The sequence below is a fragment of the Buteo buteo genome, chromosome 8 (assembly GCF_964188355.1).
Source record: "Buteo buteo chromosome 8, bButBut1.hap1.1, whole genome shotgun sequence".
NCBI classification, from domain to species: domain Eukaryota; kingdom Metazoa; phylum Chordata; class Aves; order Accipitriformes; family Accipitridae; genus Buteo; species Buteo buteo.
Genome location: NC_134178.1, coordinates 11,840,533 through 11,867,697, shown reverse-complemented (window position 1 = coordinate 11,867,697; position 27,165 = coordinate 11,840,533). Strand labels below are relative to the sequence as shown.

At 44.5% G+C, this 27,165-nt stretch overlaps 1 protein-coding gene across 5 annotated transcripts; it reads right to left on the bottom strand.

The window, feature by feature from the left end:
* Nucleotides 1-26,692, bottom strand: LOC142033599 (cystathionine beta-synthase-like protein). 5 transcript variants are annotated; one of them, XR_012651259.1, is made up of 17 exons: nt 26,554-26,692; nt 20,282-20,412; nt 18,984-19,195; nt 18,276-18,382; nt 17,169-17,303; nt 15,093-15,172; nt 13,612-13,746; nt 12,988-13,057; nt 10,514-10,605; nt 9,538-9,663; nt 8,781-8,865; nt 8,491-8,596; nt 7,587-7,661; nt 6,764-6,875; nt 5,670-5,778; nt 2,177-2,261; nt 1-496 (listed from the first exon to the last, which is right to left on the bottom strand). XR_012651259.1 is itself a non-coding variant. In XM_075033628.1 (17 exons), the coding sequence occupies exons 2-17, from the start codon at nt 20,321-20,323 to the stop codon at nt 387-389; spliced, it is 1,704 nt and encodes a 567-aa protein (XP_074889729.1). In that variant the 5' UTR covers nt 20,324-20,412; nt 26,554-26,683; the 3' UTR covers nt 1-386. The 5 variants fall into 5 exon arrangements, 4 of the variants coding, with proteins under 4 accessions (XP_074889729.1, XP_074889730.1, XP_074889731.1 ...); XM_075033628.1 differs by having other exon boundaries at nt 6,741-6,875; nt 26,554-26,683; XM_075033629.1 differs by having other exon boundaries at nt 6,741-6,875; nt 26,549-26,680.
* Nucleotides 26,693-27,165: the final 473 nt, after the last annotated feature.

The window sequence follows — 27,165 nt, the reverse complement described above, 5'->3', positions numbered from 1 at the left end:
CTCTTGGGCCTCTGCTTATGTAACTCTTTATTTCAACACATTTTATGAATCCGAAACAGTGCTTTGGAAAGCCAGACTTTAGACATAACAAGTAAGGAACATACCAGTTAATTTAGGCAATATTTTTACATATATATAGGTAAAAAAATAAATTGTCTTGATAAGAAATATCATGTAACCTGATTAAGAAACAAGTCCCCAGAAGCTGTGCAATACAGCAAAATGCACTGGTTGTATAGCTGACACCAGGATAGCTAACTGCTTATTTTCAGAATTTAAAAAAAACCAACACCCTAAGGACAGACCATTCTACCTAAGAAATAAACCTGATTCTTTGTTGGAGATTGCAAAATGTTGTTGAAGAGGCTCCAAATTGCTACTTGACTTTAGCTGGACTTCCTCTCCCGTTCTCGCACAGTCACAAAGTTAAGCAGGTCAATGGCTGTAACGATGCCAAACACCATTTGCCGCTTACTGGAGGAACCATCAGTGTGATCTGCACAGAAACAGAGAAGGGATTCTGGCTTTAGGAGGCACAAAACCACATCATCCCGCTTGGTTTTAATGACACTGTTTGTAAAGGCAGGTGCCAAGCCAACCCAGCTCCACGTGTCAGGGCCCATTGGTGGAGCTGGTTATCACTGATGACCCTTGTACATTGAGGGGGAACCCAAACGGCATCTTGACGAACAGTTGCACAGCAAGTGGCAAGGATTTTCATTTTAAAAAGGCTCCTCAACAGGGATATAGAAACTGAAACATTATGGAATGAAGGATAAGGGTCCGTCAGATTTACTTTTCTTGACATAAAAATTCAAATCAAATCCTCTCGTTATAAAACATATTTTCCCCATACATTAGTTTCGGTGACTCTACCTGAAACAGCTGCAAACTGATATTATCCTGTTTCAGCCAGGGGCCACTAGAGAAGGACATGCAACACTACCATCTCCCTACACCACTGTCAAATACAGAATTAGTGTAAAAATCACAATACAACATTTTCCCATTTATACCCAAAAAACTTATTAACCATCTAATCATTGCTGAATTGGGACCACAGGTTCAAGGGATTTTTCACGGTGAGCATAAGCCTTTGACCTGAGAACCAAGTGGCCAAGTGACCTCTGGCCCTTTATCCATGGTCTAAGTTCCCTGTTCCTAAAGTCTGGCTGTACTAAGATGTTTAGCCTACTTATATACTCTGTTCAGCCAGCTGGATTGTCCTGGACTTTTCATTTACTCAATCTTTGTTCCACTGCAGGCTTCAATGAGATTCCAGGTTTATAAATAGTCAGCACAGAGTCAAAAGCACATCCTTATGGAGGTTATCTGGGAACAAGCCCAAATTTGATTACTATTTTTCATTTACAGTTATAATTCAGCTAGCTGTCAGATAAATTTATCTAGTGAGTCTTATTTCTGGTTTTAGTTTAGTTTCTCAGTGTTTTGTAATTTTGCAAGTTGCCTGCTATAAGGAAGATAAAACAGGAAAAAATGATTATTCACATATAACAGTGACATACCCTAGCTTTGAAGATTTATTTAGTCATTTCCAGTCCATAAAGAAGGCAGTGTAAAGAGTTTTGAGAAGAATGAAGAAAAGTAGAGTTTGGCAGAAAAATATCAAGTAAAGGGGAGTAAGTTATTTTAAAAAAAATAAACAGGAAAAAAATATTAAGCTGTCTTGAGATGGTGATCTCAGTGCTGACATCTAGATCTTACTAAACTTTATTTAGCTGTAATAAAGGTTTTGCTTTAGAAAGGCAAAAAATTGAAGTGTAGTTAACCTGGGACACTCACTGTGATGGAACTACTGGAAGTTGCATGACACGAGTAGGAAGAAGCAAAGATCAGTTGTACTGCAGAAGCTTATTCATTGGCTTAATGCTACTAACAAAGCCACTGTACAGTGAAGTAGACTCAGGCATTTGGTTCTGAGCAGTAACCTGCTCCAAAAGCAGGTACATTACAGTATGTGAAGTTATTAATGGATTTAACATTTACTCCTCAAGTATTAAAGTGCTAGTGTCTTATGAAGTGTTAGTAGCACATAGTTACATATGCAGGAAGAGGATTTGGGTTCTTCAAAGCTTCCTTACACACTCACACTTGTACTTGTTTCTTGTTACCACTCAAAGATTACCTCTTACAAAGTGCAGTACATCATACTCACATTGAATTTGTTCATGAACCACTAGAGCGAAGTGGTCTATTTCTAGAATATGAGAGAGTTTCCCCAAGTTGTCTTTCAGGTTAATCTGAGGAGAGAGTTACAAAACTTAAAATGGTCCTTTACATGTTTAGTGGTCAATAATCCCCATACACTTCGTGCAGCATTAAAAATAATACATCAGCATTTATACACTGCTCCCATCTGAAGTAAAACGCTAACAAATCAAAGCCAACTTAGAAGATCAGTTTTCTTTGTTTCTGATTTCCAAGAAAACAAAACATGAAAACAAAGCACTACATGAAGGTATTCATTCTGATTCTGTAAACATAATGAATATACTGAACATACTGAATATCTAAAAAACGTTAATAGTGGAAGAAGGTCAAGTGTTCTGTGTATTTAACAAAAGAAGTTACCATAAAACTCATTATACTTGGTGGTTTTACTCTAGCAAGACTGGGAAAAAGTGAATGAATCAGGCTGCAAATCATTGTGGAAGTGAGTACTATCTGCGAAGGCAGCAGGGGAAGAGAAAAGCCCAAACAAACCAAAAACAAAACTAAGGGTGAAGATTGCTCAGCTAACACTATATTTAGGTGCACATCAAGGAACTGAGAATTAAGAATTCATTTTTAGTGAAGTTCAATGTTGCTAAGACTAGAGAAGGAAGGACCCTGTTTTGACTCTGCAGAAAGAATACAGGTCCTTCTGGAACACTTAGCTAATCACCTGCTGGAACCATTTGAAAGAATGCGTAAAACTGTTCTTCCTACATGCTTTAACATATATTAAGCAGCAGCAATAGGTCTATTACCCAAGTGACTCTCCCCAGGTAACAGCAGCACCCACCATTTGACACTTTCATTAAAGGGGATCAAAGGAATTTACAGCAAAGAAAAGTCTTGTACTGCGGATTGAAAAAGCCTTTATCCTGCAGTGAGCTCAGCTTGTGGCTGAGGAATAAATGCCACAGCATGAACAGTTTTGCTGCACTGGAACACAGAGCTCTGGTCTCCATACTGTGAGTTAGAAGAGATCAAAAGGATTCCCAGCAGCCTGTGTTTAAGGGACCAGCAGGCTATAGTGCATACTGAAGCATCAATCCTTAAGCTTGTGGGCCAGACAAGGGGTGGGGGGAAATCTGGACTTACTGCCACATCGACACAACTATAGTCACCACCACTGACAAGCAGTTTTGTGCAAATGTACGTGCAAAACCTAACTTTTGAACCTAAGTTCAAAGCTCACCAAAGGGGTAGAGCCCCTTGCCATCTGATTGTGTATAATCAATAGACCTGTTTTCAGGGACTGGGTAGGCTAAAGATAACCAGGACAAGCAGCCCATGGGCAGCACTGAGACAGCTGTGAAGACATAAACATGTTTTGAAATGCTTAATGGAAATTTAACAGAACTCCCACAGAGTTTTCACCTGTCTCACTACTGCTCATTCAACCTCCCTAAAAATTTTGCCCATGAGTTTTCCCACATTTAGGCATTTTTTTTTAAACCTACTAAGTCTTTAAGACAATTAGCCTATGCACATACTACTACACTGCACATGACTAGGACTGCTTGTTTGGCTCTAAGGGCAAGCGACATGGCACTACTCACGGCCTTACAACTAAATTCTCTCCTTCCCCAGAGGTAGGCTCTGGTCCTCCAGGGATGCTGTGGACACCAGGCCTTGCATTGTTTAGCAGAGTGCTGAATGGTTTAGGACACTAACCAAAATCACACCAGGGAACAGGGTAACAACTAAACACTAGGAATAGTAACAAGAAAGCCTCAGAGACCACGGCCCAGACCTATTTTCTGGTAAAGGCAGACAAGAAGTCTGCTAAGGCTATGTCTGCACCACACCTAACACATGTTAGTAGTTGATGCAAAGATCCTTTGAGGAAGAGGAGGTGAAGAGACCCCAAACCACTGGAACCAACATCTGACTCCACAAGAATGGCCCTCCTCCCCACTAACACACAGCACTTGTTTGGATTGGCAAATTATCCTGTGACTAGAGTTTCAAAGCCCTAGAGTGTTATCCTACTGGAGACTTTAAAAAAGCTATAACCATTACTTTTCCATTTAAGAAATCACCACAAAATAATTGTGGTGATCAAAGAAAGCTTCCTGTGTTGCCAAAAGATAGCTTTGCCTTGGTAGTCACAGGCTAAGCTGACCTCTTATTGATGCATGCTGTGGTACACATCCTAACTGTAGGATATTCTAAGTCATTTCAGTGACACAGATGATCCGTTTTCCCAATTTTACCAGTAAACAAGCCAAGTAAGCTTGACTGAAGTGCTAAGAAAAAGCAAAATCCACAATACTTCTGAGGTTATGTCCATTTAACCATATTTCTCCATTAAATCATCAATCCAAATGGAAAAGAACCAATGAATGATGCTTTTAGTTAGCATGTTAGCAATACCACCACTTGTGTCACTCCTCTTTCATCCTCCACCAAGAAAAAAACTCAGAACTAAAGAGAAAAGAAACGGTTAAGCTGTTCTTTACTGAAGAAGCATGAGAAACTCCAAGCTGCCCATGGAAAAAAGCCACAACCTCAGAAGCACAGAGAATTGGCTACTACAGCTAACACCAGTGTAGCTACAGAAATGATTGCACACCACCAGCCCCAGAAACTCTTAAGGCATCCAAGTGAGGTAGAACATGAACTAAGCAGTTTTGTTACGCACCACGTTTCCACCTGACGCTTGATTATCTGTCTGGGAAGGAAAAAATACATTTACATTTGTCCATAAAGAACTAGCATCCTTTCTCAACCTCAGAGACTTGGTAGGTTGTAGACTGAACTGAAGCATTACACATACTTCTGGCATACAGCACATCATCTACTATGAGACAGTGTTGAAACTAAAAGCCTGGTAAAAACTAGGTCAAGTATTCCATGTTAAAAACAAAATCCTCTTTCTGAAAACGAAGCACACCAGCAACAACAATACTTATATATTTTAGAAGAGCACCCACACAGCTGTGAAGTGTGGTATCTTGGCATGCTACATTGGACAGACAGGTGAAACTGGCTAACATAAAAATTCATGTCTTGACAACATCAGCTTTCAGCAGCCATGCCCCTGTTTCAGCAAGGCATCTAATACAAAAGGCAAGCGGTTGCTTGTTTTACCTGATACAAAAATTATTTAGAAGAGCTGTTTCAACATCTTCCTGTCTCTTCCCCTGGATAGTTACATTGCTCAGATTTGTGCTGGAGTTTTTGGGAAAGGAGGAAAGGACAAGCATGCTAGAAGAAAGCCTGTTAAAGTAATCAAACAGTGCAATATAGAGCCACAACACAAACCTGGGAGCTATTGAGTGACCTAGGACAGAGTTCAGACTATGTCTGTGCTCAGTAACGGCTGCGCTGTATGGTCCCAGGTAAGTCTTACCCAACTGGATGCCACTGTAGTGTTAGGACACCTACAGTAGTCCTTTAAACCAGAGAACTAGGAGTTGTAGAATATACCTGCTTACCTGTTTAAATTGCTTGTAGATTACTTTGCTGACTTCATCAGAAGGCTGAACTTTTCCAGCAAGTAGTGAAGAAAGCATGTTACCCAGGGTAACCATGCCCAAAATCACCCTGGGGAAGGACAGAGAGAAGATAGGGCTAAACAACAACACAAAAGCCTTAGGTGTTCCTGTAGGTAAAAGCATCCACTCTCAGCCAGCCTGGAGAAGTCATTTCAACAGCTTCATGGTATAAAGCAACATTATTAATGGTATAAAGCAACATTATTAATGGTATACTTGGATTCCGTGTCTCTGCAGGAGACAGAATCCAGTTCTCAGAAGTTCTCATGCAGAAGTCAACAGGTGCTGTGGGTGCCTGGCCCTTCTGAGCATCAGGCTCTTTGTATCTCTAATTCTTGGAGTTGGAGAGCTTGTAATCTGAGAGAGCTTTTGAAAAGCACAACTTGTTTTACACCCTCATCTGTCCCTTTGAAAGTTGTAACAGGGCCAGAGACATGCGTGCCTCAATTTTACTCATTCCCCTTCTCCCTGCAAGGATGTTGCAAGGACCCGCAACAATTAATCCCTTGAGTTAGCACTGTAACCAGAGAGTAACTCAGTAACTCTTCATTATTCAGCCTGTCCTACAGGAGACCTACAGTGTAATAAGGCATACCAGCTTGCTGGGGACACCCTGGGGAAGGGTCACTTCAGCATTGCACTATAATGCAATGTTCTGAAGAAAGTGGGTGAAAGCTGTGGTGAAGATGGGTAGATTTGGGGTTGTTTGTTTTAAATATGTATTTTTGCTTTGTTAAGTTAAACATCTATCATAAAAACCAGTGAAATTATCCTGCAGAGACACACTGAGTCAGTATACCATAATAATCATTGGGTACACTTATTATGTGAAGGGCAGTACAGTCCTGGCATGACAACATATTAAGTCTAGCATTTCTGAACTGTGTTACTACAGCTGAAGGAAGATGAGTGAAAGGGTATTATACTTCTAGTAAGCATTTAAAAGACATCCCCTGGGAGCTGGTGATGGAAGCAATACATATGGATGAATAACGATATATGTGGACATACCCAGATTCATCAACAACTGGTACCTGGTCGAATCCCTTCTCCCGGAGAATTTCAACAGTCTTTGCACAGGTAACAGTTGGAAGCACAGTCAGGGGAGCAGAGAGGCTTAGCTCCTGAACACTGATGTTCCACCACCTGGGGATGAAATAAAAACCAAAACCCATGCAAGTCTTATGGAGAGAAGAGAACCAGTTGTTCATGTACAGTGGCCTTCAACACTACAGGAATGACAAAAGTCTGCAAGGAAGAGTTAGGATTCAGCCAGAGTCAGTAAAGCTTCAAGGCTTTCAAGTTTTCTCCCCAATATCAGAAAGTCACAGAGGCATGAGAAGGCTTTAAGACTAAAACTCTTTTCCTCATTTAATCTACTTTCTGGGATTACAGATAGTGGAGAGTACTAATCTCCCTAGTTTCATTATTTGTATCTTACACAGAAAATGTTGTGCTCCTACCCAGAGTGCTAGCCATATTTACAGTCATTATAGGTAGTAATTTAGGGAGGCTCCCCCTCCACCTATGTAGACTTGCAGTGCTTTGCACTCAAGAACTCTGATCTCAGAAGGGTTCTCTATATACTACTTTTTCATTTCAGGTATAACTCTTTTCATAAAAAAATTAAAAATCATTAAGTACCAAGTTTTCTTCTGCTGGCATGCAACTTAAAGGAGGAAATCAAGTAATTTAAGCAGATTTGATTAATAGCTGCAATTATACACCAACACAATAGCATGAAAGATTAGCTAAATCAAAGGAAGTAGTGTAAATTGAAATGAGCTTTAAATTAGCAACTGCCATAAAGTCAATTGAATAGACTCATGAAAATCCAAATGGATCTGACATACTTACCAAGGTTTTTTGACAAGGTCATCATCTTTCATGAACCCTTTCTGAATCATCCATTTGTCACTCAAAAACTTGGACCTGGAAACCATCAGGAAGTGAAAAGCTCATTAGCAGGCTGAACATCTGACAGCAAAGCTAATAACACACAGAGGCAACTGTTTACAGCTCACTACCACTACCAGCTAAAGCGTAATTGAAAATATACTGCCATTTGCCATAACCAGCCAGGAACATTGAGAAGAAATACTCATAGGAAGAAAAAGGAATCCCATAGGAAACAAAGTTTCAGCTACAGTCTCTTGCAATACCATACAGCCACAGCCTGGAATGGAAAACTGCCAGCCTGTACTCAGGCAAGGTCTGTTTGCAGTCTCTAGTTGTCTAGTATTGCATTGGAGGCAACAGAAGTCAGGAAACGTGGCTGAAAACATCATGTTCTGGGATATGCTTCAATGAAGCAGGTGAGAAACTTCTCAACACAGCTGAAAGTCCTCACACTTCCACCTGTAAACTCACCCCAACACTGGCTACTGCTACAGTAGTGCTGTGTTCTGCTGTGGACACAGGCGGAGAGAGCAGACAGCCTTACAGGGACCCTTCCAGGAATGGGATACCACCAATGGTCCCCAATAAATAAAACAGCAAAAGCAAGTCTTTTCCCGTGAAAGATGCTAACCAGTGATGGTTATATACTGAAGTCAGACACAAGGAGTAGCTCAGCTTTCAGAGGCTTCTTTCTACTCCATGTCAGAGCCCTTCTAGATACCTCAGCAGCTGTGCCCCAAACACATTCCTTGCTTGGGTAACTGGGTGCTATAAGAAATATGTATTCAACTCGCCACTGCTGTAAGGAGGTCTGAGGGACTGCCTCACCCTTTTCCCAGAGAGAAAACAAGCAGGTTCTTACATGTAGTTCCTGATAGAGTCAGGGAGGATAACAACACAGCGCTGACCTTCCTTCAGCTCTTTGGCTGCCTTCAGAGCTACAGACATGGCACTGCCTGAGCTGCCACCTGCCAAAACGCAGATCAGAGGCAAAACTGTCAAATCGTAAGTGAAATGAGAAAGAATGAAAGAGAGGAGCCCAGAGTGAGGAGGACAGCTTCTGAAGTGGAAGGAGGTCTCCCTGACCTGCAGAAGGCTTCAGCCTCCCACACACTATTCAGAGAAACCCAAAGGATTCACATCCGCTCTTACCACACAGCAGTCCTTCCTCTCGAATCAGCATGCGTGCTAAAGCAAACGACTCCTCATCATTGCTCTTGTACCACTGGTCCACTGTCTGGGGAGGGGCAGGAAGACAGAAACAAGGGTCTATTTAAGTGAGGAGGGCTAGGGGAGCTACACAACTTGTGTGAATTTAACCCATGCTCTCTGAGGTAACAGCTGCCCTACTGAGCCATGTGCCTGGGTTTCCATCCTCCAAATGCCAAGTGGTTTTTTTTTGCCAAGGTAAGACGATCACATTAGCACAACAGGGTCCTTATTGAAACCTCACTGTAAGAACAGGCTGTTGTGAGACAGCCACAGAGAGCACCAGTTTCCTCCCCTCTTGGAGCACTTCCCAGGGACACAGGCTCTACTCAGGACATAGTCATACCACTTTTGGCTGGGGGGGTTGGTGCTTTGTTGGGGTTTTTTTTTCAATTGGTTAGTTGTTGGGTTTTGTTGGGGTTTTTTTGGGGTGGTTTTCTTTTTTTTTTTTTTAAAAAAGTACTATGTTCTAGGAAAAAGTTATCTGTTCACAGCGTTTCGACCTGGTGTGGTGAAACAAACGTGGCCAGTGCAGAAGCCTTCCAAGGACTGCTTTTGCTGATGGAAAGAACGGGAACAGTTCTGTCTGGTAGCCCTTTCAGCTCAAAGAAATACTTCCCCAAGTTTTTCCTCCATCTTTCACCTCACTTCTACATCCCAACAGAGGGCAAACGGCAGTAAACCAGGAAGCATGACTTACAGATCTATCCAACACTGTGGGGACAAAATCATATCCGATTCCTTCCACTTCATACATTGTCTTGTCAGTCTCATTCAGTTCTTCTGGTGTAGCAAGGATGGAGCCTTCAGGATCAACACCTATAATCTGGAGAAGCAGTTTTCACTTTGGCTACCATGACACACTGCTTTTGAGAACACAGCTATTTACTCATGAGCGCTGGCCTCATTACAGCTGTTGGTGTCACACTGGCTGCACACACAGGCAAGCTAAGAGCAACCTAGTTTCCTATTCATTTCTTCCTGGCAACACTCACCTCCCCTGTGAGGAAAAAGCTTTGCTGCTTCTGGCCCCTTGGCAACCCATCCTGTTTCCTCAGGCTGTGGACACTAAGTGAGGGGCACCACTTGTTCTACATGGGTTTTGCTTGGTTTCCCTGAGACAAGATTGTCCTCATTCACATGTCAGACATTGTTACAGCTAACACATTTTTTTGCCAACTGTAAACAGGTAAGTTTTATTTTGTTTACCACTCCCTGCCTATGTAGGAAAATATTCATGATTGAAACACAATACCAACTTCTGTGAGGAAATCTAACACAGCACACAGGTAGACACACAGGTTGGTGTGTGCAGAGAAAATTTAACTTGGTAAAACCTCAGCAGCTCGAGACAAGCTAGTGAAGGCACAGCCAGAGAGGAAACAGAAGACTGCAGTACACACCAGAGAAGGAAGTTTCTCAGACACCCCATGAAGGGATCCGAGGGCCAGTTTTCATCTGCTGAGCCAAACGTGAACTCTGGTCACCAGTGAGACCAGTGCATGATGATTTCAGTCTGAAAACCTTTCTTTGCTGCTTGGAACTACCTTCTAACTGAGAACACTCAAGAGCTTCCCGTAGAGACCCAGGGCAGGCTTTCAAGGAATGGGATGTGCCAAGTGGAGCAGTTTGAGGTTCACCCTGCTAGAGAGAAATGCTTTAGGCTTGCCACTTACTTTGCAACCTGGACACTTCTCCTTTAGCTTTCTGGAGATGCCGGTGATAGTACCTCCTGTGCCAGCTGCAGCCACCAGCATGTCTATTTTTCCTGTTTAAAGATGAGGGACAGAAGGCAGTTGTGAAATCTCCCCCAGAATGATGGATTAAAAACCCACTTAAACCTAAGTATGGACTTTAACAAAAACGGGCAAGATAAGGATCTTTGATTCCCAAGAGCTGTGTTGAGACCACCTTGCTCAATCCCCATTTACTTCAACAATGGCTTTGAAATGTCTATCCAGTGGCCTGGCAAGACACCAATTTGTTGTACTGCAGACAGAGCTCGATGTGGCCCATACAGCTGACACCTGTAGTTTTCTTGTTACTTGCTTCTGGCAAGTAACAAGTAACTTTCTTGTTACTGTATTTGCTGATGTAGATAATTCATTCTTTAACTTAGAATGAGCAGCCCATTGTATTACTTAATTTACTGAATGAGTGCCAAGAGCATGGGATAGGTACCCACTGAGAGAACTCTCTCATTTTCATGTGAAATATACTATTTTGGTCATGAGCACTCAGAGTGAGTGCAGGTATGACAGTTCATTCTTTTGCCACCTCCTACAGTTTCCATGGTGCATCCACATGATAGCTTTGTTAATAAAAAATACACACGCACAAAAACAAATGCTTACCAGTCAAAAGAATAACATCCTGCCAAGCAGGGATATAAGCTCAGTAATTACTGAACAGCGACTGGCCTATGCAGAAAAGTAAATACAAACAAGAAGCTTAAAGCTAGAACTTATCTAGACTCAGTTTGTGGGGTGGCAGTTTGTTAAAGTATACTCATTTTAACTGGGACTTAAAGAAAGATTGCCACAGAAAGACAAGCCAAATCCTCTGAACAGCTAGAGTTACTTTGGGGGGGGGGGGGGGGCAAAGAGGAGAACCCTTCACATGGTCCTCACCTTAATGAGAAGGAATTTAATAGCCAATTTTCTTATTAGAGGGTCCCATCAGAAACTGTACTGTTTTATAAGGCAGGTCAATAGCCTCCTATAAGACTTCCTTCTACCACCTATGGCAAATGCCTACACGGTAAGCTGCAGCATCACACTGAATGCCTCCAATAGCTGTCAAACCAATTCCTCTGCTAGGTGAGTTAGCCCAGCTAAAGCGCTCTGCTGCCACAGCTCAATCACTTCTGGTACTCCAACCTGGCTGCCTAGAGCTAACATGAAAGCAACCCCTGCAGAGTAAACAGGTCTTACTGGCAACAACTGCAACACAGAGCAGTCTGTACTCCTGAGAACTCCTAAGTGAAGAAGCTTCCAGTGTAATGGAGTATTTGGTCTGAGAATGTAAAAATACCTAAGTGCCAGGTCCTGCACTTGGGTCATAATAACCCCATGCAAGACCACAGGCTTGGGGAAGTGGCTAGAAAGCTGCATGGCAGAAAAGGACCCGGGGATGTTGGTCAACAGCTGCCTGAACATGAGCCGGCAGTGTGCCCAGGTGGCCAAGAAGGCATCCTGGCTTGTATCAGAAACAGTGTGTCCAGCAGGACTAGGAAAATGATTGTTCCCCTGTACTCGGCACTGGTGATGACGCACCTCGAATGCTGTGTTCGGTTTGGGGCCCCTCACTACAAGAAAGACACTGAGGTGCTGGAGCACATCCAAAGAAGCGCAATGAAGCCAGTGAAGGGTCTAGAGAACAAGTCTCATGAGGAGTGGCTGAGGGAACTGATGTTGTTCAGTCTGGAGAAAAGGAGGCTCAGGGGAGACCTTACCACTCTCTACAACTACCTGAAAGAAGGTTGTAGCAAGGTGTCGGTCTCTTCTCCCAAGTAACAAGTGATAAGACAAGAGGAAATGGCCTCAAGTTGCACCGGGGAGGTTTAGACTGGATATTAGGAAATACTTCTTCACTGAAAGGGTTATCAAGTATTGGAACAGGCTGCCCAGGGAAGTGGTTGAGTCACCATCGCTGGAGGTATTTAAAAGACATGTAGACATGGCACTTAGGTATACGGTTTAGTGGTGGACTTGGCAGTGTTAGGTTTGCGGTTGGACTCGATCTTAAAGGTCATTTCCAACCTAAACAGTTCTGTGAGTCTATGATTCTGCATTTGTGATCAGAGAAAGCGATGCTGTTCTTTCATGCCACTCTAGCTATGGGGTTTTTTTTGTTGTTGGGTTTTTTTTTTAAAGATAACGTAAGCATCACTGCTTTCTCCACCTGGTCACAAGCAGAGGAATCTAAAAACCAAAGCACCCCTCTTTAATGGGGGGGCGGGGGGGGGGAATTCATTACTATGACTACTGAAATAAAATAATTCTCTAGTGACACACAGCCTACGTATGGGATTTGCTGTATCAAAATCCATGCTTTTCTCAACCACCTCAGGTCCCATTCTCCAAGTACCTAACGATAAGAGAATACTAGGGACTCACTGAGGAAGGGGATAGTAGTAGAGCAAACATACCTTCACACTGCTGCAGGATCTCTTCAGCTGTGGTGTCATAGTGCGTCAGGGGGTTGCTGGCATTACGGTACTATATTGAAAGATAGAAAAGCCATTAAGTAGACAAGAAAGACAACAAAATTCACATTGTGAGGCATTTCAAGAACATGACAAACATTATCCAAGCCCCACAACAGCTACATATACTCTTTCCAGGCTGTTTCCTTGATAGCTGGACCTAGGCAGAATGTCCAAGGGGAAGTACAACCTTCCTAAGTGACCTAATTTCAGAGGAGCTCTAAGGTGCCAGCACCCTCCAATGCCAAGACCTGTCCTGTCTGTGGGGCAGTTTCTTTTAAGAACATGACCCTTGTACCTATTCTTCCATGCAGGACTGCCAATTCAGTGGAAAGCCACCCATGTGTTGCGGTCTCTGCAAACGTAGGCTCGTTGCTGCCCTCTAGTGACTGTAAAAGCTTGCTACCCTACAGCACGGTGATGGCTCAACTACAGCTCCAGACCTGGGACATCTTTTCCTCCAGAGACACACCAAGGCTGTTGAACAGTCAACCAAGGACACTAAGGAACAAGGCTGTAATACCTCCTCCCATGCTACGCCTGCACCTCTGACACTTTGGCTCTTACCTGGTCTAGTATATGTGCATTGGGGATTTCATTTTTCAGTCTCCATGCTACTCCCACGTGAGATTCAGGAGAATCAAATCTGGCAGTAGTTGGGGTCCTCACAATCTCAGCACCCAGAGCTCTCAGGACATCCACCTATAGCAAATAAATATGGTCACAAAACCCAAAACTGCTCTCCCAGCACAGAGACTTCTTTGAGATGCAGGGGAAAGAAAACATCTTCCCTTTTACCTGGTCTGCAATAGTACCCTTAGCAGTTCTACACCCCAGCCTCGCAGCATCACTGAGCCATGGGTCCAGATCTTTAATGTAATTTGGTCTCAACTAAGCTTTACTTGGGAGCTAGATGTCAAATTCCTGTTTCTATTCTAGGCCTTCAGGCCTGTAGGGACTATTACTACATATTGAGAAGCCTCATTCAGGCAAAACGCCATCTCCTTTCATACCAGTCACATACGCCCTGCACTCCAACAGTGCTATAGCCCAGTATTTTATGTTTAAGTGCAAATTATGTTTAATTACCTCCTGCTTTGGACACAGGCAGCAAAGGAGATCTCCCAAGGCCCTATGCACCACTCAACTGCTATGAGGGCAAGAAAGTTTATGACATTGAGCTACGGCAAGGCCTGTCTTCAGAGGGGAGGCCTTTGGTGCTGTGTGGCGCATGGCAATGGCCGTGCGGTACCTCTCCCTCCAGAGCAGGTAAGAGCAAGCAATGGGTATATGCCTTCAGGTGACACTGTTCTCATTTGTGTCACTGCCTTTCAGCTGGAACACTGGAATTGTCTGAATTGAGGTAAGTGGTTTTGCTGACAGCTATTTGCTGCCTCAGCTGTGAGACACAGGGGATCTCTTCTCTTCTTCTGGCTGCAGGTGCAGCAACCACCCCAGCGGAGCGTACAACAGGGCTTGCTCTAGAGCTAGATGTTTTGTGCTTTCCACAGTGAAGGTAAGGGGATATTACACAGGTGGCTTTTCCTTCCCCTTTGTTGCTGTGGTGACACAACTCAGATGCCTGCCAGTACCCACCAGTGTAACCTGAAGAGCTCAGCAGGCTCCCTCATGGCCTTGCTTAGCACAGTGCAGAACAGAAGAATATTCAAAACTTCAGCATTGCCTTACTTTGTCCTCTGTCCTCCTTTGCTCAGCGAGCAACAGCTAACCCAGGGGCAGGTAGTTACTTCAATGGGCTAGGTAAATCTCGAGTTCCCTTGACATTTGTATTTAGAACAGTTATGACAGTTTTCCAAGTGACAATGCCGTGGGGACGGGTCTTAAGCACATTTCTGTCCATGGCTAGCCAGCCTGGCTTTCTCTTGGCACTGGCAATAGGCCCTCAGCAGAGTTCGGCCTAGCCAGTGACTTGGAGGCCACAAGCCTACACCTTTGCTGCTAAAGCCACAGCACTCATCTACACCAGGAACTCTGCAAGTGCAAATGTGCTTATTTTTTTAATTCTTGAAAATAAAAGCAGATCAGACCTTCTCCATACTCATTTTCTCTGGCATCACAATGATACAGCGGTAACCCTTCACTGCTGCAGCCAAGGCCAGCCCAATTCCTGGAAGCAAGCAAAGACATGTAGGGCATACAGTGAGGAGCAGCAAATAACAAAACCCACAATGCTAGATTTGGCATGCCCTGGCTTTAATCAGATTTTCACCAGAGGCTTAAGTACAGTGTCTTTAGAGGGGTGGCAAAGGGAATGTTTCTGGCTACTAGGGAGAACTGGATTTACAGCTGCTGCTAGTTCTTTGAGGATCACAGCCAACAGAAAGTTTAGCCAACGGTGGGAAAGCTTGACATGTGCAAACTGCTAGCTTTACCACATGCACATCACCTTCCTCCTGTCTCACCCACTTCATTTTTACAGAAGTAATTTGGGAAAGGAATGAGCTTTAAGCTAAAGACAACTAGAGCAATCATTTTGATACTCTCAGAAGAGTATTAGACCCTCTGTTGACTCAATTCTGCACTAAATCCCTAGTTTGCAATGTGCCAAAACTAAGTCCTTTCTAAAAAGACATGATTTAGATGCTGTATGTGATCGAGGTTCTAATGCACTATTGTCAATTTGCTACTACAGTGAAGTACCTTGACTGTTAAGAGACAGACACCTCATTTCTACTTTAAAAATGTGCACCTCCAGCCTGATTTCTGCCTTCCAGTTTGTCATTGTCTGCCTACCTGAAGAGCTAAGCTCAGAAGTGTCTTCCCCATAGCAGAGAAGCTTATACCTGTTATCAGATCACCTCTCTGCTGCATAAGCTAAACAGATAAAGTTAGTTCCTATGTGTCTGAGGTCAGGCTGCAGGGCACCTCCCCTGCTCTTTTGGGTACCAGGCACAATACCAACACATGCATATGACAATGCCTCACAGGCAGTTTACCCTACACAAAGACTTGCTTGTTAAAAGCTGGCTCTGTTTCTACATGGTGCTGGATTGTGTAGGGGTGGAAAAAAAAAATCTTTAACTATTCCCATAAGAGAAGCATAACTCACAATTCAAGTAGTGTTTAAATAATGGGGGGGGCGGGAACACAACATGACACAATGACTTTTCCCAGTATATTATAGATAAATATGGATGCCAAAAAAAAAAAAAAAGAGATGGCAAAGGCCTCACTAAGGCCAAAGACGGAAGAGAAGCCATCCAGCATCCTCCCTTATGGTGTGTGATGAAGAAAGCATTTTGAGGCCTGAACTCTAACACTTTGTACTTTCTGCTACCACTCACCTGGAAATGCACCAAACATCAAAACAGGACTTTGGCTGAGGGAAGTAGCTTACAGCTCAGCTCAGGAACCTCCTCAGAGGAGGCAGCGTATTTTATATTTAACTAGCTCAAGGGGGAACATTCCAGGTACGTTTACTCCCCACCAGTAGAGCAGCTTAACAGAAGTACAACAGCTGTGACGCAGGAGCCCAGAGTTACCTCCAGTTTGCTCGGATCATCAGATGCTCTGCCCTGGCCCCTGACTAGCAGGCCTGTTCCTTTCTCCAGCCCTCCAAGGAAGAGACACTGACCTAAGTGGAATCTGTTAAAATCTGCAAGGGCTGTGTTAGCAGATAGCGCTGTAGGGATGCAGCTTATCTCCCATCTCAGCTGCACTGCGTGGGAAAGGCTGTTCCTCAAACCAGGCCCATCTCACCTGACAGAGTGTAGGGAATGAGGACCATGGGACTTCCCAAACAGAAGGGGAAGATCCAGGTTCACACCAGTCTTTTGGTGTTTGATTTCCAATAATTTCAGTCAGACTTTAATTCCTGAATAGGACCTAAAGACCTGGCCTGACACTTCATTTCTTTTAAAGCAAAGGCCCCTGCAAATTTTGCAGACCTCCTTCCCAGCTGTTCTGGTCAGCAAAGGACACTGCAGAATTGTTCCCTGTGTGAGATGGAAGAGGCACTGCTCCCTACACCATGCAGGCAGCAAGAGATCCCCTTTCTTCCTTGCACAGGTAGCTTCCATGCTGCAATCTCAAGTCTGCCTCTCCAGGGTGGAAAACCACAACATTTTCCCCCACACTTTGCTAGGGTCTTCTCCATCCCCTACCTGTGTTTCCAGAGGTTGGCTCTATGATTGTGTCCCCAGGCTTCAGGATCCCAGCCTTCTCAGCATCCTCTACCATCCTTAGGCTGATGCGGTCCTTCACACTGCCCCCAGCATTGAAGAACTCACATTTTGCCACTGGAAACAAAGAAACCAAGCAGAGTTCTTAAACAGCAGTCATTTGCTGAGCAGGCTGCTCATGCCTAACATACCTGCAAAAGCAACTCTGTTAACATGTCTGCCCAATTCACCTCCCTACTTTACAACACCAGAGACGGGGATTCAGTTCACAGCATCTCCACTGTTATGGGTCACAACAACACAGCAAGTTTGGTACTTGATGCTGGCCACAGAAGCCAGAACTCTTGTCAGTCTCCTCAAAGTATGACCCCTCCTTTCATCGTTCCTCTTTATTACAGCCCAGTCATTAGTATAAAAAGCCCCAGGGCTCTTCCAGCACAATAGCACAGGGGAAGAGAACTCTACTAACATGCCTTGCCTTTTTCCTGCTACATTCTCCAGCCAGTTTCTGATCAAACTGGAAGTTTCTCCCCTCATTCAGCCTACACTTCCACTTCAGTACTCCCAGTATTAATCCCTTCAATGGTGTTAAACACCACCTTTCAGGACTGATCAGAGCCTCCAGATATCTCTACTATGGTTGGGTTTAAAAAAAAACAAATTAACAACAACAACAAAAAAACATTCATTGACAATTTGATCCCTTTCCTCGTTTTCAGTGAACTTCAGTGGTAACTGCAGATCTGCATTTTACACACACTGATGAAGAATATGAGAAGCAGTCAAAGACTTCATACAACTTTTTTAAAATTAAAAAAACATTTTCTATGAGAAAAGTTTCACTTTTTCTACAAAAATGGAAAAGCTTCAGGAAGTGTCCTCATGAAGTACAAACTGAAAGATGTTTTAGATGACCAAATCCTAAAATCCTGAAAATCTGCCAAAGAAAAAGAGGAATTTTTCTCACCATTTTCTGCAGGGTACCTGCACTCCTCCTACGCCCAGGTTACATGACACTACTAACCAGGACCACCCAAGTTTCTGAAACAGCGTTTCTTATTTTGATTTTCTGTCTGCAGCAGTACTCACAGAGTTCACACTTGAGCCCATACTGCTTCCCAATCTTGTTGATTCGCACCATGGGTGTATTGCCAACTTTATTCAGGATGCTTGGCATGATTTTCAGAGGCTCTGGCCTGGTACACATACAAAAAAAGTCAGTGTATTCACAGAAGGGGCCACAGGCAGGTCACACAAAAGCAACACAGCATTTCTGAAGCTTTTTATCTCAACCAGCTTTCTCCCTCCCCTTTATCAAGCTAGTTATTTTAGATATTTTGGTTTAAAAGAATGTCCATTGGATACAAATTCACAAAATACCAAGTCCTTGATCCAAAACAAGGATTAATCAGACATCAAGCCAAATGCTGAGACAAGAATGAAGTGCTCTGCACTTCCTCCTGGCACAAAGTAGCTTAGCAGTGCTCAGAGTCAGCTACTTTAAAAGCAAAAGGCATTAACAGTGCAATCTTCCATCTAATCTTCCAGGGAACTGCTTGCCAGGTTATTTAAAATAAGTTAGTTCCAGTCCACGTAGTTTCATGTCTTTGGTGCAAGGTCCCTTATATGCTTAATCTGGCTTCTTAGCTTTGCTTATATGTGGAAATTAAGAAGCACCAGCATATCTACATGCTAAACAGCATCAATTTAAATCAGTCATCTTTTGCTAAATCCACATAGCTCTGAGGAGACCTGGATTCTGGAGACTGAAAATCAACAAATAAAAGCAATACTTACAGAGTGGTATGACGATGCGGGGAGGCAGAGAGGGGTTTCCCAAGCTTCCATGTGCATTTACTAGGTGTATCAGGGCGGATCCACTCCCTTTCCTTCTCATTAGCCTTGCAGTTCCCATTGTCGGTCCCACCAGGGAGAAAATACTTGCCAGGTGTATGAGGGCATGAGTTCATATCTGGCTTCTCCTGGGAAGGAAGTGTAGGCATTTCACCCTTGGGGGAGGGGGAAGGGAAAAAAAAAAGAGAAAAAAAGAAAAAGAAAGAGAGGAAAAAAGAGGATAAAAAAACCCAAACAAACAAGTGAGACTGATTTGTATGCCCTGCTGTAACAAGGTCAGAGCATCTTTTGAGACAGTTACTCAGGTCCTGCACCATGGGGAAACCACCCATTCACATCATTGCCCCTCTACAATAGCTAAAAATTACATTAGTAACAAGGAGTCCTTATTCTTGTCTGTCCCTTCACCAACATATCTATTTCAAGTCTAGTCCTTCAGCATGCAGTTCTTTGGAGGGAAGCCTGAACAGGAACTACCCTGGTGGCAATTTTCAAGAAAGCAGTATTGACTATAAGCCAAAAGGGGCAATGGCAACAAGTAGCTTTTAACAACCAAGAACAGGTTCTGCCACTGACTACAAGAGATCCTGTCACTATACCCAAGACCCAGGTATTAGGTGAGAGAACACAGCATGTCTCAGATAAATCCCATCCTCAAGTGTCCCACTCTTGTTTTTCCCTGCTATGAAAAAGGTCACAACAAATGGGTATTTTAATGGTCAGTTGATGTTTCCATAGTTCTGTGAAGATGGGAAAGCCTTTCAGCATAATTTTGATCTGCTAAATCCTTATCACTAAAACAAGAACCTTGCACTGCAACACTGAGTGCAAAAGCTCAATACAGTGCCCTACATGAAGATAACTTAAAACACACTGAAGCATGTGCTTACTGTAACTAGCCTCTGTAAATATCAAGAAAACAGGACTTAATCTCATGGGAGACACCCCTCCCACACCAAAAAACCATCTCTCTAAAATAAAACCTCCCCATTCCAAGCAGAGAGAAACAGAGTAAGACTACTTGGCGACTAATTAGAAAATGATGCCAAAAGACTCTGCATTGCTACTTGTGGTCATGAAGGAAAACTCTTCCAGAAAGGCCACTGGTTTCAATAGCCCCTACTTCCACAGCATTCCAACAAAAAACCTAGAAAGCCTTCTGAAAACAAACAGATAGGGCTTTCCCAAATTCTGGTGACAGAAAGACAGGCAAACAGTATTCCCCAAAGACCAACGAGTACCTTAGGCACAGAAACAGGCCTTTCCAATATCAACTTCTCCATGTTCTTTGGTGAAAGTGATGGCACAGTAGACTGGACTTTCTTCAGGAGACTGAGTACTGGAGGTCACAAGACTGGAATCCTCTTCAAAGCTGCAGATCATGCAAGTTAGAAAAAAACCAAAACCAACCTATCAGCCAACAGTCTCTCATAGGGCAAGACAGACATCCCACTTTCACAGGGAAAAAAAAGAAGCTGCAAAACAAAGTGAAGATGACTCATATAAACAGTATTAAAACAAAAAAAAAACCCCACCATGCAGCAGAGGTATTGTGCAAGACCAACGGAGGGTCTCCTGACCCTGTTCTTCCCACATAACCTAATCTTCCCTCTGCCCTGCCCTCCACAGCTCAGATCCAGTAAAGTAGGCAGAAAACATCTGTATTGGACTGTCTGCAATTTCATTAGCCTGAAAGCCACACAAAGTAATAGAAAATACTCCAGTTCACAGGATATATACTTCTAGAGACACCAAGGGTGAAAGGGCTTCATGGTGCCATCACCAAAAGACCCTGTACACAACTTCAGAAAAAGGCTTTATACAAGAACACTTACAGAGGCCTCTCTACCCTTGAGGAGACCAAAATCTCAAAAGTTTCTAACCAAACTGAATTAGTGTTGCATGCACAACTATAGTGATGCTGGATATAACACACACAGCAAACACTTCAACCACAAGGAAGCAAAGAAGCTTTCTAGCAGGCTTTTTGTTTCAGAAATTAGTAAATATAAAATGGAAGCAGTAAGTTCATTTCTCCTACTCCAGCTAGTTGTTCACAGACCCTGTCTGCTTCCTCTCCATTGAAGACAAAAATCTGGCTGAAGTCTTGGAAAGTGTGTGGGGTTTTTTCCCAATATCTGTTTTTCCTATCACCATTCTGCAGCAAGATTCAGCTCATTCCATGACCAAATTGTACTAGGCCTGGAAAGGGTCCCTGGTCTCATCCTCCTTCTTCTGAGAAATGCACACAAAACAGATACAGCTTAGATCAGCCAGAGTTGATGGTCTGGTGACACACTAGAAAAAGATCGGACTCACAGGACCAGTGAACTTTAGCATTTGATCCTGCAAGTTAACATGCACCACTAACCACTACCGCCTTATGCACACCAATTTCTTTCTTGCACGCTGATTTGAAGAAAATGCCTAAGGCATTTAAACTGCTCTCCTTTAGGAAAAAAAGCCTCTGAAAGTGCCAACTTTCCAGACTAAGGTTTGAAATAATTTCCCTTCTGGATATAAAGATTTCCATGCCGCCAAAATGATATAATTCTACTTTATTTAGGTTAATACATGCCCAATAGCCAAGATGGACTACATCCTGTCTTAGACCACTGACCGACAGACACCAGTCCCAGAAAGCTAACATCCCATAAATATACATATCTAACACCAACCAGTCTTTGTTACCAGAAATTAGCTTACTTCCAGTTCCAGAGGGAAACCCAGCCTTCATTTCTATTTCTAGAAGGTGCCTGGTTCACAGTTCAGAATGTCAGTGCTTTTTTCAGTAAAGAAAAAATACTGGAGGAGTTTCAAGGCTTCCAACGAGACACATCAACATGCTCCTTCAGACAGCTGGCATGCAATACTGGACATAGACACCAACTGCCTCTGCTCACAGGTAAGAGTGAAAATATCTACAAAGTCCATCTAAAAAGGGTACCTTGCTGCCAAAGAATCAAACCATTTCAACATGCAGGAAGAAAGCAGCAGAGGGCTATAGACAGGGAACAGCAGATTTTGTTCATCTTCTAGGTTCTCATAAAATAGGAGTACAAAACCTTTAAAAACTTTCAATCACCAATCCTCAGTGTCCTTCAAGAGGGTCCAAAAATTGAGGAGAAGGGGAGAAAAATTTGTTGCAGTAGAAGTTTCAGAGGTTTCAAAAAAGAAGTACTTGTTCTTCGTATTGATGGCAGGAAAGAAATGAAAATGGGTCTTTTCAAAAGCTGCCTTTTGGAGGACTCCCTCCAAATTGGCCAAGACAATACCATCTTATTTCCTCTATTGCAAGGCAAAAAAATCCACAATCCACTAACAGCAACACCCGTCATCTCTTGAACTAGAAACAGCAGAAATGGAGGAAAAGCTATACTTAATGCCTTCAACTATGCTGTGAGATTTCCTCATGTGGTTAGAATGGCAATACTCTGATGTTTGATCAAAGCTTCAATAATGGGACTAAAACTCTGAACAAAAACAAGGAGAGAAAAAGCTAACCACAAGCATTGCCAACAAAAATCCTGTCCCCACATACTAACCTTCAGCAACATCATTCATTGGAAGGAACACAAGCTCCTGTTCAATAAATCCCTTCAAATCATGTTATTAGGCATTATTTTAAATAACCCCACACTCACGCAGCCTAAAGTAAATAGGTATGCATATATAAATTTATAGAGTCAAATTCTAATCATGCCAGTAGAGAATTAGTCCCAGCTATGGTCAACCTAATATCTTATGGTTGTGAAGAAGGACAATTCCTAGGACAGACTTGGTTGTTCTCCAAGGGGAATTCTTACTACAGCACTCAATGGAGACATATACGCACCTGCAATGGCTACAGTTATACCTAAGAAGCAGGTCAAGAGCCCAAGAGTGACTTGTCATGTTCAGAACCAACAGTAAGACCTCAGATCTTTGAGGCCCTTCAGTGCTACTGATGAGCTTCCTGACACACCACCCAGAACACCCAACTGGTGCTTACGGCCCTACATGATGTAACTTCAGCAAAATAGGGGGCAGAGATGGTCAGCCTAGGATATCCAAATTCCCTTCATGATCCTGCCTACAGGCCCGAATCAGGCCATAGGAAGCTGGTGCATCTTTCTACTGGAGAGATCTTTAAGGAACAAAGAAAAGGGGGTGAGCAGAAATCACCAAAACAGAGGATGACAACAACTTTTTCTCTAGCCTGACCCTCTTAGTCTTTCTTCTGGGAATGCAGACTGGGGAGACAGGACAGGAGAATGGCAACTCTGCTTCTCTAACTGCAATTGAACACTGCTCAGGAGAGTCTGAGGGAGATAAGCTGCAGGAAAAGTTGCCCATCTTCATGAAAGAAATTCTGTCAGCCTGAACTTAAGCTTGCTGTAAAAGGGAACAGTCCCATAACTAGCTGGAGGTGTGGGCAGAATCTAACTAGAAAAGCCTGACTAAATTCTGCCATTATATCTGCAGAGCAGGTGAAAGAAAAGTCAGAAAGACAATTTACAAAGTCACTTAAAACTAAGCCACAAAGGAGATTGGGACATAGACAGAGATATGAGATCCAGAAAGCCTCATGGGCAAGGCTCACAACTCTCGATCTATCTCCACAGGGAATCCAAGACCTAAACTATTTCTCAACTCCTACAGAACAGGATTAAAGGCCAGTAAGTGAAATTAATCCCCAAACAGCCTGAGCTGAACTCACTCTATGGATATGTTAGGAGCTACAGTTTCTAGGGCCATTTACAGTATATGATGTCAGCACTAATGCAGATATTTAAAGAGTATCAAGTATGCAAGAACCTAATTAACTTGAGTCTTGTCTGAAGCAGAAACGAAGCTGTCTAAAAGGCAGGTGTAAGAGGTAGATCAGAGAGAGATGCCCCAAGGGCTGACTACTCAGCAAGAGATGAGATACAGGATTCCATTATGCTGCAGCCTGAGAATGGGAAACTTTGACATTAAGCAAAGTACTTACTTTGACGTTAAGCACTTTACCCTGTGAACAAGTAAACCACTACAAACCAGTTGTTCTACTCACTCTGAGTATCACAGGATCTTAGAGAGCCTTTAGATCTTTACAGGTTACCAGATGTAGCAATACCTTTGGAAGCTGTTTGGAAACACAACAGCTATAAGTGATTAAGGAGGCAGTCAGCCATTTGGGGTTTTTTTTGTGTGTGTGTGTCCCCTTGCTACTTCCTCAGTAGCAGGCAGCCATCGCTCCTGTGTAAGGAAACATCAGGTGACCTGAAGTAACTGGGGTATGAATTAACAACACTGTGGCTCTAGGAGGAGATCCTTCAAGAATCAAAAGTCTTATTTTCATTTTCTTCTACAGAGCAGATGAGCATATGTGTGTCCTCTCAATGATCACTCTTTCTTTCAAGGCCTGACTAGCATACTCATAATCTTCCTGATAGAACATGGGTAGTTCTTTAATGCCCCTGCCTCTGTAACACTGCAAAGATTTTAAAACTTCAACAGCAAAGCAACTTCCACTGCTATGGCAATTGTTATGCTAGAGATCAGCCACTGAAAACATGAAAGTGTTCAGTCTGCCTTCCCACCACAGAAGGGAAGCTCTGCATGCAGCCTTAATGCAGGTGTCTTCTGACATCTCCATTTCCTGAGTTCACTCCAACCCTGTCCGGACTCATCTGACAAATATTCTGACTGATGTCTTCAAGAAGCAAAACAGCATTACAGAAAAGACTGGAGAATGCTTTATCTGCATTTTTACCTGCTGCAGTCAGACGCTTTCATTATTTCTTTCCCCACTTCTAGTTCTCTCTCCTTAGTCAGTGCACAAAGACAGAACAACACTACAGCATGTAGTGCTCTTGATCTGCCAAGCTCACCACGTACAGGGAGAGAAGCATTACAGGTAGGGTAATAGAGACTCAGAGATTAGGCAAGTTGCTCAGCATGACAAAAAGAGGGAGTTGAAGCTCTGCTCTCAATTTCTGACCAGGTCTATAAAACGGGTAGAAGCACAGCTCCCCTTCCCCAGCATTATGGTGCCCTCTGCAAGACATCACATCTTTTGTTAGCCCAGGGACCTCTGATAAAGGCTGGCAGAGAACCCCTGGTCACCACCGCCTGGGCGAGAAGCCAGCTTTTTGGCTGATGCATGTTTTGTGGGAAAGACCAGCTGCCACCCACTCTGGCTACATCTGTAGAGCTTTTTGGCGGGCATCCGCAGTACAACCATGAGCACGGTACACCCTGCTGTCTGCCTAGTTCCTATGGATCCCAACATACAGACAGCAGGCACCTGCCAATAGCCAGAGGCCAGTCGTCCTGGCAGCCCGCTATGCTGCCAGTGCCAGATTAGTGACATACCTGAGCCAGCATGCACACTCCAGGACATGGACCCCTCATGACCCTGGCTACCAACCACAATTTTTAGAAGTCCTGCTCTGGCTTCATGGAAGCAGGCTGGTTAACCCACACACAGAGTGTCATGATAGGATACTAAAGAGCCACCAACTAGTATCAAAAGGGATGACCTGCCCAAACGGCCAAAGTACTGGACCTAACCTAGCACCTAAACTGTGCTTTATTGGTACTGATCTCACTACAGCCATTCTCCTGCCAAGAAATACCACGTTCTGAGCAGGTCCCAGCTTCCCAGGAAACACTTTTTCTCTCTGATGTAAAATCCCCAGATTTCACCTGTCTCCGTACTAGATGAGTTTTCCCTCCTTTCTGCAGCACAAGTTTTGCAGAACGTGGAGCTCTCATGCCTCAAATCAGCAAACAGACTCATTGAAAGGGTAAACAGTTTGAGCAAATTTGCTGGAAGAGGGCCCAGCACTCCACAACCTCCATAGTCAAAGGCTTCAGCATTAGAGAGATACACAGAAGAATAGATAATCAAACAGGAACAGAAGAATCACTTGTCTTTCAGGTCATGGCTGGTTCAATAATAGGCCAGCAGCATTAATAACGCTGCTCTCTCAAGTTTCAGTCAAGTTCAGACCCTTCCTAATAGGGGAAGGGCAACGTATGAAATAAAATACAAGAAGAGAAGCTTCCCGGTCCACCGCATTAGCCAGACTTGCCAAAAAACACTGCCAAGAGACCCTCACGGTACCAATGAGAACAAGGGATGACAGGCCAAGAACGGCTGAAGAGCCGGTGCCAAACCCAGAGAGAAAAACAAAAGGCACGATATCATCTTGCGAGCCCGTATAAGCAGCAGAACCCCAATCTTTCCTCTCCCTGCTCGGAGGGGGCACTCGGCAGGCACCCTCCGGCCTGCCCGCAGCACCCCCCCGCAGCCGGGACCCTCCCGAGGCCTGCGCTCCCCCTCCCACCCACCACAGTGACCGTTTAACGGCCGCCCCCGCTGAGGCGAAGCGAGGCGCAGCCCACCCCACGAGGCCCGGGAATGAAAGGGCACGGCCGCCCCCGGCCCTCCTCCCCCGCCCGCGGGATGATGCAACGGGCGGCGAAGGCGATGCAGCCTCTCCACACGCACGGCACCCCCCCCGCTATACGGCCGTCACCTCACCCACGCCAGCCGGGCGCTCCTCAGGACGCCGCTGCCGCCCGCCCTGCACCGGCGAGGAGGAGGAGGAGGAGGAGGAGGAGGAGGAGGAGGAGGAGGAGATGGAGGAGGAGAGGGAGGAGGAGGAGGAGGAAGGGGAGGGAGCGACGCAGCCGCGCGCGGCGGGGGCGCGGGGGTTAAGAAGAGCCCGCGAGCCGCGGGGGCCCCGCCCCGCCTCACGCCGGCCCCGCCCCCGGCCCGCCATTGGGCTCCGCGGGGGCGTTGGCGTGGCGGAGAGAGCCAATGGGGAGGCGGCGCGCGGCCCACGGGGCAGTGCCGCCTGCAGCCGTGTGGCGGGCGGTGCCCGGCGCTTGCGGAGCCGGGGCCGTGAGGGGAAACCGGGGGCAAAAGGCGGGGGTTTCTCCAAACGGCCTTCGCCGAGACCGGGGCGAGGACTCTGCCGGCGCCGGGGGAGCGGGACGGGCCGGGGGCGTGCCCAGGCGCCGGCCTTCGAAGGCGACGTTTCATCGTCCGCCTGTGGGCACGGGCCTGTAGGGAGGATCAGGCACACGGACTGCTTGTAACTCCCGAGGGAGGGCTGCGGGTGTTACTGGTCACCGCTCCCATCTGAGGGGA